A 19,495-nucleotide genomic window follows, 5' to 3' on the forward strand; every position below is an offset into this window, starting at 1 on the left:
TCAGCTCCCAGGCTAGAGCAGGACAAGAACATATCAGCCACATCACATTTTTATATTTTTTTAATACAACCTATTTCACCAGTCTCCCACCATCCACGTCAGAGCTCGGAGCATTGCCTTACCAATGCCAGTTTAATTGTAATGATAGCGTGGATTTCCCAAAAGCTACCTAAGAAATTTCTTTTGGGTGTAGGACAAGATGCTTCCACACCATGCTGCTCAGGGCAAGCCTTGAGAGACCCAGCCCAGCACTGCTGGTCTAAACCTGCACTGCAGCCACACGTTGTGCCCTCGCAGCCCGGTCTCCGGCCAGAAGGTTCACAAAGGTCCCGAGGCACCAGCTGGAGCACCTCTGCCACTCAGTGCAGATGAAACCCCAAAAACTCCCCTTTCTTTCTGCCATTCTCCCTCTGACCTCTGCACAACCAAAGCAATGCCTAATGCCTCCCCCGAAGGTGGTAACCACAGCTGAGCTATGCTGCAGGCCCACGCAGGAAGGCGCTAATCCTGTGCTAATTTATTTTATCAAATTAATAAAAAGAGCATCCATGGAACACCAGAGACTTCCTCTTCTCGGGCTCCCAGCAGAAAGCTGCATGATCCCTTTGTAAAGAGGGTGGGGGGTTGTTGTTTTCCTTCTTTTTTGCCAAGAACATAAAATTAATAAAACAGGATTAAGGGAGATATGGTTTTAACTGATTCCTTAATCCCAGAGAATAATTAATGAGAGCAATGCACCACTTGGCTCGACTCGTCCCACATTTGAATAATAAATAGCATCCACAAACAAAAAGAAGGAAAAGGGAGCAAGAAGAAGGTTGAGCTGGAAATTCTCACTACAAAGTCTTTGCCATATGTACGTGTGCATCTCTTTCTTGCCTTGTGTCCAAAAATACAGGACAGAAGAAAACACAGACCAGTTCTGCCACATCCAGATAACCAAGCCAAGACGAACAGGAAGCTCTCCACGTTAAAGAAACAAAATCCCACTAAAAGTAGAGATAGATTGCCCGTGTTAGACCCTTCTCATCAGCCCACATGTGCTTGAGTACTGTGATTCCAAAGCAAGGGGGTGTCCCCAGCCAGAGTCACTTGCTCTTAATACACCAATCTGCGTAAGTGGACAACCTGAAGTCCTACCACACTCATCCTCGTGTTCCCCACCACACCACGTGTTGGAGACACCTCTGGTCTGCTACAGAAGGTCTGCAAAGGTGCTGCAGATAGGATTCAGGCCACCATTTAATACCTGTTTAAGCACATGTCCATCCATCAGTCCTACTCAAGGGAGAAAAGGTATCAGGGGTTCTACTTTATGGTGGGCAGAACCATCTTTTGGAAGTCAAGGAGTCCTCTTAGACTGAATACCTCTTTTCAGTTCCGTTGTGAGCCCACCACACTCGTTCTGGGGATAAAACGCCTTCCTGGGGCTTACTCCAGGAGCCCCTGCTGAGCCCTGTGTCTCACTAGGATCTCCCAGCTCCTGGCCACCTGTAGACCAAGCAGATGTCCCAGCCCTGAGGAGTCCTTTGTCTCAGCAGGCACAAGAAAGGTTACTGCCAGAGAAAGAGCTAAAAACCCAGCTCCTTAAACACTGTTTCTTAAGTTTCTTGAGCCAAAGAGGAACCAAAGAAGTTCTTCAATGATCCGGAGTCATCTGTCATTTTTTAACTGATCTACAGATAGCAGTGGCAGACCTATACCCGTCTTTCATACATCACCTTGGACTATCCAAGCCCAAGGCAGCCCACATTTGGGCACCGAAATGCCCTAGATCCATCCCAAAGAGCACCTTAGCAGCTGACCAGGCAGGTCGCAGACATGAGGAGGAACGGCTGGATAAGCACGGCCTCGTCCCTGCCTGCAGCCCTCGTTAAGGCAGGGCTCTGCTTTGAACTCCTTCCTGATGAAATGATTAATGAATGCCACGCAGACCTCTTCCCTTCCTTCCTCTGCTTTCACCTGCCACACAGAGCAATACCAAACGAGGTGATCATGACAAACACAGCTCTAATTCTTTATTAATATTAATCAGAGGCAACCTTTCCATTGACACCAGAACCCGAGCGCGTGTTGGCAGGGAGGGGATAACACTGCAGCAGTGACATTTCTTGGGTAGGCGATTTTATTTTATCTCGTGCCTTCCCTTCCCCCCTTTAATATGGGTTTGCGCTGCCTTGTACAAACAGAGGAAGGAAGGAGCTGATTAAATAGCAGCGTTGGAGCATAATGAAAGAAAAAGCCCACTGCAAACATGTGCTGATTGTTTTAAACGGGAGGCGCCGGGAGGTGGATTTCAGGTGATGCCGCGGTGGCTCCTCTCATAATCCCGGCTAAGGTGGTATTAGGGCTTTGGAGCTCAGCGAGAATTTCGCCTGGTCCCTGCTGGTGAGGAGAGAGGCTTAGGCACAGCAGCAAAGCTCAGCCTGGCTCCCTCTCCTCGGCCCCACCTGGGGCTAACGCCGCAGCGGGGCTGGGAAGTGCACAGCCATGCGATCCCCCTCACCCCAAAGGGGTCCCCAAACCTGGCCCTGCTGCATGGGGCAGCGCTGGGGTGTCACCAGGTCTCCGTCCCCTTCCCAGCAGCCAGGGTGCAGGCTGCTTGTCGGCACAGCACTCGTGATTTGCAAGCCCAAGTAACGTTGCAAAAGGATTGCAAGGTGCCAGCAGTGTGTGGCCCCGTACCTGCACTCGCACGAGTGCTGCCTGCCCGAGGTCACAGCCGTGCCCAAGTGCTGCTGCTCTGCTTCTCCTCGCACCAGAACGCTCGTGCATTCATTTTCCTTCACAATAAACACAAGGGGAGGCCTTCAGAGAGAGCACTGCCAGCCTGAAAACAGAGAGAAAACCCTGGTGATGGGTCACATCCATGAGAATCTGACTGCCCACACGGTTTGGTGTGGGAGATGAAGAGGGAGACGAGGCTCTTGCAATCTCCCAGCCAGGCACCCTCTGGTCACCTGCAAGAGGGAGCACAAGCTTTGCAGAGCGAGGAGAGAGCTGTTGGAGTGAGAAGCCACCTGATTCGTAAGGACAGGAGGCGACCACGGCCCCAGGCACCTTAAAAACCTGCACCCACACACGTCAGGGTGTTCCCCCCACCTCCAGCACCCCCCAGCAGCCCATCCCACCACTGCCACGCTGCCCATCTCCTCTCAGGCAGCATCTCTAAGCTCCCTTTGCTGTCCATTTGCAGATTTTCTGCATTTCTTCTGTCTAATTACAACAGGATTGCAGGGAGATGTGTAAGGAGAGACGCCCCTGGCTCTCAGCTGAATGCAACTTCTCTCTGTCTCTTAAAACAAATAGATTTTCATTGAAATCAACATATCTTTCTGAATTGAATAGGTTTTCATGGGGACAATAAATTTCTTCAAAACAATGCATTTTTATTACAACATATTTTTGTTCAAACCAATACTTTTTGACAACCAGATATTAATGACCAGGCCAAAGCCATAAATTTGCCTCAAACTATGTGTTTTCTCATGGAAGGAAATAATTTTTCTCATACAAATACATTTTTATTTGAATCAATCCTCTTTTTTTTGCCCACCCCCCAAAATCAGATGCGTTGCTGGAAGGGAAGCAGCACCTAGGAAAGTCCCTTCGTTTTGAGAGGAATTGAGTACTCGCGAGGAGCGTCTCCCTCCCAGCCTGCCAAGCCCAGAAGCTGCACTTGGAGCTTAAATGCAAACTCCTTTTTAGCCACTGCTTACATACCTGAACTGCCAGCCAGCTTCTGGTAGGTCCTACAGAAACTCCTCGTCATGTTTTGCTTCTCTTGCTTGCTGTTTGCTGTCTGCTCCACTGGGAAACTGCAAATAACAGAGCCCAGTTAAATAAATAAATCTCCCTTTGCTTCTCTCAGACCTCCTCGGAGCCTGCTTGATGGCCCCAAGCCCCCAGCCCCTGCACTCCAGGGCCACCAGTCCTGCCAGAACCAATTTCACCCAGGGCAGGACCTGGGATATGGGGCTGGCGACAGGCTTTAGTTTGCTGCAACTGCAAAAGCCTTGGCTACTACTTTTTCGTAGCTCAACACCAACCCACGAGCAAACCCTATCGCCCCCAGACCCTATTTCCCCAGCTGACCCTACAACTCGGACACCGCCTCCATTTCAGCAGCTGCCCTGATGAAAAAAAACACATTTTTGGTAGCAAGGAGCTGCACTCAACCCCTTGAAACCACGTTTCCAAGCTTGGGCCTGGGTCAAAGCCCGGGGATCTGGGGGCTCGCCGAGCACGGAGGGCTGACAAGGGTTCATTTCCCGTGGCCCCCGTTGGCCACTCTTTGTTGAGCTTTCCCAGTCCATGTAAACATGCTAATTGCTTGGGCTCAGCACAGGGCTGGATGCCGCGCTGTTTGTTTTCCCTTGAATAGGATTAGGGATTCTGACACCAATGATTAATCGCCGTGCTGCAGACGGCTGACGAGCCCGGGGAAGGCGTCCTCTCCGAGCGGAGAGCGCGCACAATCTCTGCCAAGCAGCTGCCGCTGACTTCTATCTAACCCTCTGCATCTTGCCCTTTTATCCTCCCTCTTCTCCCAAAATGCCTCGTGTTCCCCAAGCCAGCCCCAGAATCCCCTAGGGGCAAAGGGAGAGGGGGCCGGGGCAACCCCAGAGGGGATGAGCAGTGTGCCCTGCGATGTTTCCCTATGTCCACGCTGCCGAGACCCTCCCAAAATGCTTCTTGGCCTTCAGCTTGACATCTGGAGAGCTTGACACCATTTTTCCATCCCCTGGCATCACAGGGTTTCTCAGCAGATGAGGCCAACGCTCCCCTTCCTAGCTGCAATGCTCGATGTGCAGCTGAGCCACCCCTGAGCAACCTCTCTCCGCAGCACGGGGCACTGCGAGGCCACCCAGTCCATGTGGGACCGTGTTCAGGCACGGCACAAGTGTAGTCGATCCACCCATCCCAGCTATTGCCCGGGTTTTTCGCAGGGTCTGGTCTTAAGGGGCTGGATCTGGAGCTCCTGGTCAGCAATTTGGGGCTGTTCCAGTCCCAAACTGAAATCCAGCACCCCTTCTCCTTGCCTCCAAACCTCCCCTTGTGCACTTTTCCCACTCACCTCCCACAGACAGCCAGGGGTAAGGAGCTCCTACAGCATGGGTGCACGGCAGCCAGCACCAGGACTGCCCCCAGGCACCTCCAAAATCCCCAGAAAAAGAAGAAGAGAAGAGAAGAGCAACGGGAGCCCAACACCTTCCCCATCACCGTCTCCATCCTCCCGCTTCCCCCAGCGGCGAGGAAGAGGACGCGAGGAGGAAGGGTAAAAGAAAGCAGCTGGGGGGAGGAGGGGGCAAAGCGTGCCCTCCAGAAGCTGCAGCCCTTCGAGAGCTCCCTCTCCTCCTGACCTTGCAGAAGGAGCGCTGGAGGCAAACCCACCCATCTCGGCTGGTGCCTCGCGCGCCATACCGTCACTCAGACAAGCGCCGTTCTTAATGGCTTTGTGGGGAAGGCCTGGCCTGCCTTTCCATCTGTACCTTCTGCCGGCTCCCCTCTCCAGCACTGCCTCCCCATACGACATTCCCTTGAATTATTTAGACTGGTAAATCTTCCTGCATCTCACATCTTTAGTCCATCTGTTAGCCGGGGCTTTGCCTTTATAGGAACTGTCCTTTATGCATGCCGGCATCTGTCAACAGTACACTTGCCTCTTTTATTCATGATCTTCCGTGGGAGATGGTACAAGCTGCAGAAATGCCTCATTTCTGGTATGCATTTCATTTTAATGGAAGATTACATGACTGGGGCCCATTTTATTACTTCTTGCCCTGCACATTCATCCATCACGAGCCCCATTTGCTGAGGCTGCACTGGGACGGCAGCCATCAGCCTGCTCGCCTCCGATTCCTCCCGTGCCGCTTTCTCCCCCCCTCCGGGCCGGGGAGGAAAACGCCTGGCGTTGGACGAGGGGAAGGTTAGCAAAGGGGAAAGGATCCGCCGACAGGGCTCGGAGCTTCGCCAGCTGCTGGCAGGGCCACGCGAGCCACGCCGGCGGTCTCACCCTCCTCATCCTCGTGCCACCCTTCTCCCATCTGCACCGCTGGGTATTTGGGGTACGGCCGCCCCGAGCACCAAACACAGACCTTGACGTCCTTCTGGAAAGACCCCACAGCCAAAATAACCACTTGGTTTTCCCCTCCCCTCTCGCAGCCGCCCCCAGATTCCCCGCGCGCCCCACTCCTGCCCCGCGCACACACGCAGCGGCGGCAGCAGCATAAATAAGATCAATGCGGAGCAGCAGTGGTAATTAAACTGCCTGTGGTATTTGCAGCCTCTCTCTCTTGTAAGGAAGGTTGCATGCAATTAGTGAAAACATTTTGGACTGGGAACGGTGCCAGTTTGCGCTGTCCTTTCTTTCAACTCCCACAGAAACTCGAGGACCCCTGATTATCCTCCAGACTGCAAAAAAAAAAAATCAAACCCGAGTAAATCCACCCCCCTTCCGCACTGCTCTTTCCCTGAATTCAGGAGACTCTGTACCAGGAGGCAGAGAGCAGGGTCTGAGGGGCCGGGGATGACATGATGAGGTTTCCATTTCAACCCAGAAAAAGTGTCTGTCCTTCTGTCTGGGATCAAAAAATCCCAGCCACGACACCTTTCCTTGGGGACAACTGCTTCACCGTCCTGCTCACATGAGAAGGTCGCGCTGTTTTCACCCCTGACGTGCTCCAAAAGCAGGATGGGTCAACGCTTGTGTCTGATTGTCATTAAACAACGCTTCTAACTTGCTTAGGGAACTGGTCCAAAACCAAGTAATGGAAGTCAGTCCTCAGCTGAGACCCCAAGTCAGTCCTTGGTGGGCTCCAAGGCATGGAAAACCTGACACATAATCATCATTTTTGGCTGGGATGCCAGCTCTGGCTGGGGAAGGAAGAGGAGCAGCCTTTGGATGACAAGGAGTCCCATGCAAAAGTGGGTATTTTTGGTTGACTTGTGGCATATACTAACCAAAACCCAGGAAAATTTGCCCCAGGTCGTGTGCTAACTACCACTGCTGAAATCAAGGGGGAGAGAAACCAGGCGCAGCAGGGGAAGCCATACAGAAGGCAGCTGTCCCCAAACTGAACGGGATGAGCTGAAAGAGGCCGAGCAGCTCCTGCAGACTGGGGACAAGCCCTCGCCAGGAGCTGCTCCCACACACGTGGAAACTCAGAGTGGGTGCAGAAAGCCCCGCGCCAGCCACTCACCCAGCAGCCAGGAGGAAGCGGTACCAGGCACGGCCCATATGGCAGGAGGAATCGGCAAGAGTCTAGCACGTCTCTGGGCACGGAGCTGTAGCAGAGAAAATACGCTCAGCGACACTTCGCAAGGTTGGTTAGCTAAATAGTCACCGTAATTGTACTTTGAAGATTGAGAATAACCCCAACTCTGTCCCCATTTCCCAGCCAGCCTAGTAAATACTCGCCGTATCGTAACTAGCCCGCCCTGATGGCATAACTCAGCAATTTCCTTTCAGGAATCAATGAGAACAAATGAAAATTTAATACGTTCTCCAGACAACCCAACTCCCTTCTCTCCCCCATGGTAAATAAATAATGTGCTAGTCAAATGATGGATGGCGTGCTCCGGGATCGGGGGCCGAGCGCTATTAGGGGCTGGGGAGGTCGGCGGAGGGGAGATGTGGTCTGAGCAGGGTGAGGTGGGGCTGGATGCTCACGAGGTGGCGGCCGTGGGTTGTTGGAGCACAGAAAAAGCAGCCAGGAGGGACAGGGAGGCACGGGGAGGTGTCTGGGTGCTGGAGGAAGGGGCACGGTGCGGGCAGGGCTGGCTCGGTGTGGGTTGCTGCGCCGGGGGTTCTTGGGTTTGGCTGTTGCAGACGTGGCTGGATCCAAAGCCCAGTGCTGTCTGTGGGGGAAAAGAAAAAGTGAAAGTCCTCTTGTCTTCAGCAGGTTTGGGATGGGGATGCTTTGGTGGGTGAGGCAGGTAGGTGCGAGATATTGGCCTGCCTGGCAGGAAGAAGATGGAGGTAAACAACAGTCTGGGGGAATCTTCGGCCATAAGTGTGAGGGACAGTGGAGTGCAGATGCACCGCAGGTCCGACAGAGCCAGCAGGGAAGGCATGTGAAGAGGTGAGCATGGAGTAAAGCGTTAGGGAGGTGGCACCTGGTCACAACTGGAGAGGAGAGAGCCCTAAGTCGAGGTTTCTCACTCGCTGCCCAGCCTGGGCCATCTTGCACGCCCTGTACTCTGGGCACACGTGCTTGCTAAGGAGTTACATTTCACATCAACCCTCCAGACGCCCAGGGAGGGCTGCCTTTGGCCTTCAGCCCGTGAGGCAGATCCCTGTGTGCCCCAGGACGCGGCCAGGTGGAGCCAAGGCAGGGCTCTCGACGCCAGAGCTGGGAGGCACCAGCACGACCCGCTGGAGGAACAATTATCAGCTGGGCTGCAAATCACAAAGCACGCGGGAGACGGGACGGAGAGCAGCTGCCGTGGGACACGCACCCAGACGAGACCTCCGCGTCTTCACCGGGACAAGCAGTGCCACTCACTGCTGCGTCCATCCACGTCTCCAAATCCGGGCTCAGGGAGCGGGTTGGGGAGTTCTGCCGGCCCCATTCCTCACTCCCAGGCAGTGTCCGCACCTCCCAGGCACCACGACCCCACCGCATCCCCTGCTCCACGACCACATCCCCTGCTCCACAACCACGTCCCCTGCTCCTGCACCTCGCAGCTCTGCCTTTCGCTCCTGCTGAACTTCAGGATGCACAAACAACCGTGCCTGCTCCGCCTCGTCCCACAGCTCTGCTTATCTGCTGAGCCGACTGTGTACCTCCTTATCTCCGGGGAGAGCCTCTGTGTAAATATTGCTGTAAATTCTTTGGCTTCCCTTCCAAGTAGCACTGCTCTTTAATGCCTTCCTTGTAAGACCTGCTTGCCCTACCCCAAGCCATTAGCTCTAACAGGACGTTAATAAGGAGGGGGTTTGGTATCTCGCAGGGAGGCTGACCTCTTTCACTAGAAGCAAGGCACCCATTACGGAGCAATGATAAATCACAAGCCTTCCACTCCTTCCCCAGCAGGCACGTCTTTGCATGCATAAACACACGCGGGAGAGGCGCGCACGCTCCTGCATTAACTCTGGCAACACCCAAACGCCCTCCCAGGCCAACGTGCACGTGGACCTGGGGCTGTAGGGACTCCCCAGCCAGTCCCCATCAGCTGCCCCCAACCTCTGGGCATCCTCACAGCCTCACGAGGCACCTTTCAGCCTCCGGGTGCTGCTCTGGTCCCTCCCAGCTGTGACCCAGCCTCCCCAGCGTGGCAGGGCAGGATAGAGAGATCATCCATCCCTTTGCTTCTCCTGGGGTGGGACAGCAGCTGTGGCCCCATCACCTGAACCAGCCATACCTGACCTGTCCCATGAGGTTTGGAGAGAGCGCAGACCCTACCCAAAGCTTTCCAAAATAGATGGCGTTGCTCCACACAGCCCATTTTCCATCATGCCCTGGAGCTATCGTGTTTAATGCTGAATGTGAACATCGCATGAGCTGACCCAGAGGATGACGCCGGTCCTTTGAGCGAGCATAAACCCACACAGGAGTGCAGCACACCAAGTGGGACCTCTGGATGTCACCAGTGCTTGGCTGCAGCCAGCCCTGTCCCTCAGCACCCTGCTCCCCCTGAACTGCTCCCAGGCTCGCAGTAAGGAGACTTACAAACACCAAGTCTCTGAAAAGTTTCCTGACGTCCTTTAAACACGCACATTTTTTCCCCGGTGATAATCAGTCCTTAAAAACTGCTGCCATCCTGCTCCGTTTTTTGACACAAAATCAAAAATACACTCGGAGACCTTGCTGGCTTGAGCCCTCAGGTGCTCAGACTCGAGCAGCTGACAACCACACATTGTTTCCAGTGCTGCTATTTTTTAAGCAAGACAAAAAATAATAAATAGAAAGCACCAAAAAAAAACAAAACAAATTGGCTCAAAATTAACGTGTTCTGAGAAAAATTCTGAAAAAAAAAACCTTATTTGACAAGAGAATTGTTTCTGACAGCAAACTATTGACCAGGTCTAACAAGCGGGCTCGGACCAGCTGGGGAAGGAGCATGGGCTTCCTCCTCCATCCCACAGCCCGGGAGTGTTGAGCCAAGCCCGTGGCCGCCTGCATTAACACCAGATTTGCTTTTAGCCCTTCTTGGTGGAGCTGGAGAGCAGCGAGCCCCGTGCACCTCCTGGCTGGGGTCATGCTCCCGTGCAGCGATGGAGCAGGAGCCAGCGGCGCAGCTTCCCGGCATGCCCTCCTCCTCCGCGCTCCTCAGCAGCCGCCTCCTCTCGCCGCCGTCGCTGCTCATCCTCTAATTACGTTAAGGGAAGGTTTCTGCTGAGGCCAGCACAAAGCTGGATGCGCGGCGGGGTGGGGAGAAGCGGGGGCTCCTCCCGGGGCTGCTGGCCCCAGCCTGGCGCTCGGCCTCGGTTTCCCTCTGCGCCCTGGCGGGGAGCAGCCGCGCGCTGGCGCTAGCGTTTGCTTAAGTACCAACCCATGCCCACGGCGATTCTTTGCTTAATTTGAACAAATAGAAAAATAAAAAAAAAGCATCACAGCTGATTCAGAGCAACAAGTCCGAGCAGAGCAGATTTTGGTGCTCAAAAGCATGGCTGCAAACTGCCGGAGACGGATGGGGAAAACACCTCCATTTCTTCACCATTGCCACGGGCTCAAGCACAGCTTTTTCCCCCGCTGTATCCAACTCTGGCCGCTGCATTTAAAACTTTGTCTCTTCTCCGTGCACACCTCCTTGCTGCCAGCCTGAGGGCCCTGGCTCCCCGGGGCTGTCATTAGGCAGCTGTGATCAGAGAAGTGGTGTGACCCTTCCACAGCAGCCTCTTGACTTCACTCGCACCCCGCGGGACGCACTTGGGAACAGAGCAAGGCGCCTGTTGAAAGATGCCTTTTTTTTTCCCCCCTTACTGTAAAGCCTTCACTGTCATCAGAGCAAGGAGCCCTTCACACGTGTGACACGAAGCCAGGAAATCGGGGCTCTCCTCCTCCGGACTCGCAGCTGCTAAGTGACCTTGGGCAAACGGCCCCGTTTCTCCGTGCCTTACTTCTCTGCGAGACTTTGGGGAAAAAGAAAAAAAAACACAGGAAGAGAGTATTTCTAATATGGGTATCAGCTCCTTGAGGGCAAAATCTGGTTGTGACACCACTAGGAAGCCATGTCACCAGCTCTCTCGTGTCCCTGCAAGCTGCAGGATGGGAACACACAGGCTGAACGTGGAAGTGGGGCTCACCAGCCCTGCACCGAGCATGCAGGTTGCTGAACCTCTCTGCAAATGGGGGCTGAAAACAGGGGATTTGATGTGGGATGAGCTCCGTTTAAGTCACTTTTAAAAGGATCTCATGCATTCAAAGCAGGAAGATGACAAGAACAACCCCCCGCCTAGCTAAAACCAGAGCCACCGCTTGGCTTTCACGTTTGGTTTCCATGCTGAGTGACCTCAACCATTGCTGCCTGGGCTGACACAGTTCCTGCTTTGGGTCAAACACGAGCAGATTTTTAAAGGAGGTTGCCCGTGCACGGATAAACAGCTTCAGCTGGGCACCACACAGCATAAATAACTACAGAGCCCTCGGAGGTGCAAATCCTCTCCGTTCTTCTACATGATGGCACCTTTATAAAGGGATAGCTCATTTGGGAGATTATTCCCAGCCACGATGAGGGGAACGATAAGGATATTGGCTCTTCTAACCGCTGTTGGCAAATTGATGGGAGGTGAATTCCACTCAAGCCCATAAAATTAAGACCTATGGATCAATCTTTCTTCATCTGTTTTCCTGTGATTGCCTGGCAGGCAAAAATATGCACAAGTGATGATGAGGTGTATCCAATCTCCTGCTAGCGGGAGACAGGTTTCCATTCAAGGCCAAGGCTTTGAGATGCCCATAAAGGCAAGCCTCCAGCCTAGTGTGAAAGAGATCTTTTTACATCTCGTTACCCAGAGGTAAATCACGCCGTGCTAAATCATCAATTCTTCTCGTCCCCTCTGCTGAGCTGGGCAAGGTTGGCTGAGAGGACCCAGCAGGGAGGACCATGTGGGGAAGGAAGGGGAGGAGAAGCCAGCACTCAGACATTGGCTGCACCATCCTCTCTGCCTCCATCGTGGTAGCTAAGGGTGTTTTTGCAGCCCAAGACACACGGCAAAAGCCCCATAAAGCATTCACAAGGGTGCAGGAAGAGCAGCATCCACTGTGGTGGCGAACAGTTAACATCCATAGCTGTCGTGGATTCAGGGGGCTTTGTCACCTGTGTGTGCATTCAGTTACCCAGCCAGAGCCTTAGTGGGTGAAAACCAGAAGATTTTAGCCCAACCCTGTGAAAAAGTGTCCAAGGAACATGGAAAGGCTGCTAGGATCAGCTGGGAAAGGAGGGGTGGTTGCAAACTGCTGAACGAGACAGCTTTAGCGGCCAGCAGAAGCACAAAAAGCAAAGGCTGCTGTGTATTCGTAGTGGTATGTAAGTATTTGTCCATCTGGACACGTCTGGGAGCTGGTGGAGTTCACCACCAGCTGCACATCCCCAGAAGCAGCCAAAAGGAGGCATGGTTTTGTGAAAAACAAGGGTGTTTATGACCAGGACCTTCTGGGAACCATTTGAGCTGGGAGTCGCGGGAAGCCCTTTGCAAGGGTTAACACACAGCCTCTGGAAACCGAGCAGAGCTGCAACAACCTCGCTCCCCAGCAGCCAGAATTTGGGCTTTCTAACAAAAAGTTGCTGTTCTGGCCACGCCGACTCCATTCATCTTCCTGGCAAGAAGACAGGACCTGAGCAGATCCTGCAGTGTCACGAGCCAACCCCCCCTTGTGCTCCGGCTGCCAAGTCCTGGAGAAAGACCCAGGTCCTGAGCCCCTTAAAGCAGATTTTTGAAGCTGGATGGGGCCACCGGTCTCAAATCAGCATTTCTGGGCCCGATTCTCCCACTTCGCACAAGTTGCTGAGCCCCCAAAAAGTTAGGCTTGCTCCGTGGCAGAGCTCAGATTTACAGAGCCTGGTTTGAACACTTCGGTCCCTGGAGCCTCGCCTAAACTGTCACTGAAGTGAGGGGGAAGGAGAAATGTACTGTCAGGAAACGTAATCTCTGAAAAGTGCAGAAATCCAACTGTGGGAGGATTTACAGGAGTTCAAAACTAAGGGACGCCAGGAAAGACAGCTAAATAAACACATAGATCATGCGTCTTGAAAGCTGATGTCAAGACCATAAAAAATCAACTCGATTATAGGAGCAGACAGGTGGCGATTGGTGCAACCCCTACGCATCGTGTCCTGGAGCCTTCGGCTGGCCCTGTCCACTGCAAAGAGCACCCAGCAGATGTTTTCCTGATTATAAATGCCGTATAATTTATAATCCACAGCCTTGCACTTAAAACAATCCCAGAGCTGTGTCGAGGGCAAATCCTTCCCGTCCATTAAGGCCACCAGTGCCCATCACTTACCGGTGACACGGAGAGCTGATATCACAGCCCACGGTGCGCTAGGGGCTGGCTGCTCCCAGCAAGAAGTACAGGACCTTAAAGTGTTGGTGTGATGCCACCACATACCTGCTTTTGAATCCTGCTCTGGTGTCACCAGGAACATCCAACATGCAATGGCAGCAGGGGTGTGCTGCTCACAGGGAGATGAAGTCCTCGCAGTGCTGTGCCGGGCTCTGCTAAGGGCTAACGTGGGCTCTTTACCCTTTTCTTCCTCTTCAGAAGTTAACTGAGTCTTGCCAAGGTGCCTGCGAGAAGTTAGCAAGTGTTAGGGCTCGTGTCACTCGGAGTTTGGAGAGCAGCACCGAGAAAGGGAACCCCCAGCGCTTCCACCCCCTGTGGAAATATCATGTAGATGGGCCCTCAAGGGAAAATGCTGAGCTGTAAAAGCGTTCTGAAAGTCTCATCTCAGCACAAAATATTGCTCTGTGCTTTGCCAGCAAAGGGAATTCAGCACCTTGACTGCCTGGGTGTGCAGACAATAAGTAGGCTTTCGCTCCTGGCCAGCTGAAACTGCTCCAGGGCCAGTGACCCCAAGGGCTGATGCTCCTCAGCAGCTCCCAGAGCTTCCCTTTGTGAGGCCACCTGGGCCCTGGGCTGCATGCACTGTGCCCCCAGTGTCACTTTGCAGCCACCAAGGGGCTTGCTCCTTGCTAGCACCTGCACGAGCAAGGTTTGAAGGGCTGCGTTTCCCCCGGAGCCAGAAGAATCGATGGAAAGGGGACACAGCACAGCTGGCTTCAGGCCTGTGCACGAGCAAGGGGGCCGTCTGTGGGTGACACCGCTTGGTCCCTGGCCGAGAGAGCAAAGTGGTGGCAGGCAGCATATCCCAGCTCGGACCCTCACAAAGGAATCCCTGCTGAGGCTGTGACAGATGCAGAGAACAGGCTACAGGCAAGGCAACCCCAGCTGCACACCGAGGGGCTCGGGCTGAGCCCCCCACCCCGGCTGCCCTGTGCTACCCCCAGCCCGGGCAGCCTGGCACGAAGGTAGCCCAAGCCAGCAGTCTCTGACCCCCCTCTAGTGGCTATAAAACATAGCAAAGTTCACGAACCCACTGCCAGAGCCTCCTTCTCCCCCAGTCTGAGTGCAGGAGCATCTCTGCAGGGCTGGGCTCCCAAATCCCAAAGGTGTTCCTGCTGCAGCACACACATCCACAGCCGTCCTCCCATCAGCCACGCACCCCTCCAGCGTTCCTGAAGTCCACGTTTGGACGGCACTGTGAACATGGAGGTAGACACAAAATGGTTATAATGAGCATTGTAAAATACATTGATGGTTTTTAGCTTGGCTCACAAAGAAGTGGCTTATGGAATTACACCGTGGGCTTGTGTGTTCCAACCGCTTTGGAGCCTGTCAACTGATTTGATCTCAATTTAGCAGAGAGAGAGAACTCGGAGTTTTAGTTTCAGTGGGCTGTCAGCTAGAGGACAGGCACTTCCTTAGTGTCCTCCCTCGAGGAAAGGCTGCAGCAGGAGCTCAGCCTCTTAGGAGACGCTGGAGACTCCCTGCAGTTTTCACAAGTTGCAGGAAAGGCAGCTTACGAGAGCTCCCATCCCTCACCCAACCTCAGGACAAAGCTGTGGGAAGCCCAGCTTTCCTGCCTGACCACTCATCTCCCTTGTGGACACTGAAAACCATCACCTTTCATTCACCTCTAGGAAGTTTGATTCTTTTAATCCCAAGTTCCCTGAAAGCAGTTGGGTTTCCTTTGGCCAGCAATTGCAACCAAACGCTGTTAAAAGGAAAACTCGAGAGTGCTCTTCACTAGAAATCAAAGCTGCTGGCACTTTTTTTTTTTTTTTAAATCCCCCACCCACCAGAGAAAAGCAAGAAAATGAAGCGAGCATTTGTAGGCAAAAGTGACAAACATCTGCTGAAGTAAAGGACAACTCCACCCCATATGGATGGGAAAAGTGTCGCACCAGCTACCGGCAGTTGGCACCTGCCAAACATCCGACCTTGAGAGATCAAGCCAGGTTTAGCATGCACAGTGCAGGCAAGGTTTTAATGTACGAGCTCCAGCTCCGTATAGGAACAGCCCCGTTCTTGTTCTTCAGAAGAAAAAGGAGGAGAAAAGCCTGGGTGAAGCCGGCACGTTTGGTTGCCAGCACGCCTGAGGAGAGCCCCACGGAGGGATCTGGGGTACGAGGTGGGAGACCACAGCCAGGGTCAGCTCTCAAACACCCTGAGCGTGTGTCTGGCTGGGGCTGACGAGATGAAATTAATCTTGCCTGGGCAGTCAAAGTTTGGATCTGCCTTTGCTAGCCTCTAATGAAAAATGCATAGTGGCAAGCATTGGAAAATCCCTGACACTCAGCACCAGAGGGTACATTTAAATAATTCTATGAATATAGATCAATAAAACTAATGTACTTACAGCCTCTCTGTGAAGTATTCAAACTAGAATAAAAGTCATCTTGTATTATAAAGCCTTGTATTAATTCTTAGCACCTATTGTTTTACATATTCAATTAATCTTAGTCAGCAGATAGCAACTCACACATGATATTAAAAGCACGGGGCATGAGAAGGCTTTTAAGGAGCTCCAGACATCTTCATAAAGCTGAGTGTGCTTGGAGGAAGGCGTCGCTACAAGAGCCAGCTGCCTGCTTCAGGCTGGGGGATAAACCCCAGGCGGGCTGGGGACACGAGAGGACATCTGTGGCCGTGCCAGGACCTCCAGCTCCTTGTCCTTGCTCTTCAGGAGAGCGCAAATCTGAGGGATCTCAGCGCCTCAGGAACAGGAGCCGGGGGAACAAACAGCTCCACAGGAGAGGTGGGAATGAAATGACCACCAGAAGAGCCAGCCACGTGCCCGTGATGCGCTTTCAGTACCAGCCGAGCGGAGGAGATGCGAGATAATCTGTGAGGTTGGCCCGAGAGCCTTTCCAAGTCTTTGTCGGGCCGGGTTGCCAAAATCTCTCTATTGCCAGCGCCTCCCTCACGTTGCTGCAGGGAAAAGCTATTCATTGAACGGGTATTTTGGAGAGCTCCCCGGGGAATTTGGAACAGAAAGCTGTTGGACCTAATAAAGCATTGCATTAACGGACTCGGCCATCAAGCCAATTAGCCTAAAAGCTGTCAGCCCAGACCTGCCAGCCCCTGCGTTTTCCAATCCAGCTCCTACCTTGGACCACCTTCAGCCACCTTGCGTGGGCCTGAGACCCCCTCACACCACGGGATCGTCGATATTGGAGCGCCTGGGGGGGCTGCAAAAGCAGAGCAGCCCCAGGGCCAGGCAACTGAATTCGGCAGTGCCTTCAGAGAGGTGAGCCACGGAGACTGAGGGAAGGTGCTGACAGCTCTGCAGGGCCTGCTGTAGAGATACACGAGGCTGGGAGCCGTGGCTTTAGCCACACCGCAGGCATCCTCAACACAGAGCCTCCAGGTCTACTCTAGAAAAACATCTGGCCATGACTTTGTTTTTTTTTGTAACCTTGGTGATGTTTTCAGAGCATCACCTCTGGCTTTTAGAGGAGGATGCACACGTGGCACAGCCAGACATATCCCTGCCACGTCCCCCGCTGGCATCATGCAATTACTTAACCGGTGTTTGGGTCTCCCACCTTTGGTGACGTGCTGGGACATCCATTGAGCTCACAGTGGCCCTCAACGCAGGCAGCTTGCTCTGATGAATCTGGCACCACAGGGCCACTGGGCAGCTGTTTCTGTGGGTGCTCCCGGTGCTTCACCTGGGACTTGCTCAGCACCTCACAAACCAGCCCTGGGTTCAGCACCACAACAAGAGCACACCACAAGTCCGGACCAAAACGCATTCAGTACCCGCAGAGAAGCCCTACACAACCATCTCGAATGACAAAGGAACACTTAAAAATAAAAAAAAAGGAAAAAAACAACCCAAAATGGAGCACACAGAGTGCCATTGATAGAGATCTATGTTATCCTATTAATAACACGCAGCAAGGCTTGCATCTGGACTCACTCCGCTGGTATATTAATCATGTGCATTTTTTAATAACCCTGTGTGCTGCCACGAGGTAGGGCACCCCTGCTCCCACCGGCGGCTTTAAGCGAGGCTAACAAAGCTCTGCTTTCTGAGAGGAGGCTGGAGTTGGGACCCTACCCAAGTGAGGTTCTCGGGAGGTAATAAAACACCAAGGAGATGCTATCTAGTGGATTTGGAGCAGTTCATTCCCTTGAAAGTCAAGTCGACAGCTGATTTAAAGTTTCCAGCTAGGTCATACAAAAGTCAGCGGCGGCTGCATCCAGCCAGGTTCAGAGTTTGAATATTTATGGTGTCAATCTGAAATCCAGATAACCACAAATAATCTAAATCCATTAACTCCCCCCTTCCAGAGGAGAAAGCTCTCTGGACGGTACAGCCCATATCACCAGGGTTACCGTGGGATCGTGTGCAGAAAGTTGTGTGTCTTTTTTTTTCCTTTTTTCTCTCTTTTTTTTTTTTTTTTAATGCAGGTTATTATGCACTGATGGCGACGTGTCAGGCAGTTCCCGCCAGATCAGCCTGCCTTCCAGGAAAGCTGGCGTGGGCACCACGTGATAGGAGCGGGTTGGAAGCACCGAGACAACTCCAGCGCTCGGGTCAAATCCAGTCCACCAGGGAATAGGCTGATAAATTGCAGCCATCACCACGCTGCAGTGCAGGAGTGCAAGGTAATAACCCTCGCGTGCTGGCCAGCAGAGCTGCCCACAGCCCAGCCGCAGGAGGAGGCACGCACGTCTCGGTGTGCGTGTGTCAGCAGGGAAGTGCACTCACCTAGGGCAGGGAGGGATCTTGCTCCTTGCTTGCAGAGAAATTCGCCTGCTCTGGGGTTTTGTGCTCCCCTCCGTGGCCAATGGACGTGGGGCTGTGTGCCCCAGAGCTTGGATTCAGCGAGGTCAGCGGGGCAGAGCAACCTACAGGGGAACAGCACAGGGAGAGCAGCTCCCACAGGAGGCCTGGGGTTGATGTGGGGTGGCAGAATAAGCCAAAGAAGGAAACATAAGCAATTGAAGTGCCAGAAATTGGGGTCCTGCAACTGCACTGTCCGAGCCCAAGCAGAATTGGCATCCCAGCAGAAAGACTTGCTGAACAGAGCTGCGTGCTCCACAGGGATCAAGCTGGGACACACACTATGCTACAGGAACACATTGCCCCTCTGGGGAAGCTGTGCCTGAAGCCTGGTACGGATCCTCCTGCTGACACCCAGCAGCATGCAAAATACCCCAGGGGGCTCGAAAAAGGGTTGCACGAACACAGACCTGCACTTATACCCCGGCCAGGAGCCAACCCGGGAGATCTTGGCACACCACCTCTGGCCTCTGCAAAAAGCTCCTGGAGAAATCAATCCCGGAGCTTTCAGCGGCACTTTTGCATCTCCACTGGCAACCTGGATGGCCTATCCATGTCAGCCCCGTCTTTACAGCTTCTCCGTGCTTGCAAGAAGCAGAGAGGAGGTGCTGCTGGTTAGCTGCAGGGCTCAGGAGACCCCCGTGGAGCAGGCGGGCGCGTGCAGCCCAAGAGCTGGAAGCAAACCCCTGGAACATCATGCGGGGCATGCAGAAGCAGCAGCAGCCCAGCTTTTGACATGGGACATGTAGTGACAGGAACAGCCCCACACAGATGTGCGCTGGAACAGATCTGCAACACATCTGCTGGCGCTTGCCAGCACCACGAGCAGCTCGAGGCACTTGCCAAGTGCTGGGACTCGCTAAGGCAAGGTTGTGGGTACCGCCAGCCAAAGGAAGCAGCGGGGTGCTGGCAAGAAGGGCAGAGGAGCTGGGGATGGAAACGGAGAGAACGGAAAGGGTTATTGCAGCAAACGTCTTCCCAGCCAGAAATATCCCCCTAAAGCCCACACCGAGTCTTCCGCCGGTGCTGGAGAAGAGTTAGTGCCCCTTGGTGAGTTTTAGGAGGATTAGTACAAGAATTAGAGTTAAAAATAGGTTTGTAACTGTCTGCATGGACATACAGGAACATGCCTAAATATAACATCAATTTACATATGCCATCAGAGTGGCTGTTTGATAAAGTCAGGCACTGA

General features: G+C 53.3%; 1 protein-coding gene across 1 annotated transcript in view; it reads right to left on the reverse strand.

Moving 5' to 3' along the window:
- Nucleotides 1–1,993: 1,993 nt before the first annotated feature.
- The window catches only part of LOC311440495 (uncharacterized protein), a gene marked incomplete at its 5' end in the record, with an annotated part of 47,718 nt that continues 30,216 nt past the window's right edge, over nucleotides 1,994–19,495 (reverse strand). The window contains 5 exons of the mRNA XM_084527496.1: nucleotides 1,994–2,382; nucleotides 2,686–2,830; nucleotides 3,724–3,818; nucleotides 13,557–13,735; nucleotides 14,542–14,706. Coding sequence (XP_084383622.1) covers nucleotides 3,769–3,818; nucleotides 13,557–13,735; nucleotides 14,542–14,706 — 394 coding nt within the window. The 3' untranslated portion in view covers nucleotides 1,994–2,382; nucleotides 2,686–2,830; nucleotides 3,724–3,768. The remainder of the gene's footprint in view (nucleotides 2,383–2,685; nucleotides 2,831–3,723; nucleotides 3,819–13,556; nucleotides 13,736–14,541; nucleotides 14,707–19,495) is intronic.

Source organism: Aythya ferina (genome assembly GCF_964211825.1).
Source record: "Aythya ferina genome assembly, chromosome: 8".
Taxonomy (NCBI): domain Eukaryota; kingdom Metazoa; phylum Chordata; class Aves; order Anseriformes; family Anatidae; genus Aythya; species Aythya ferina.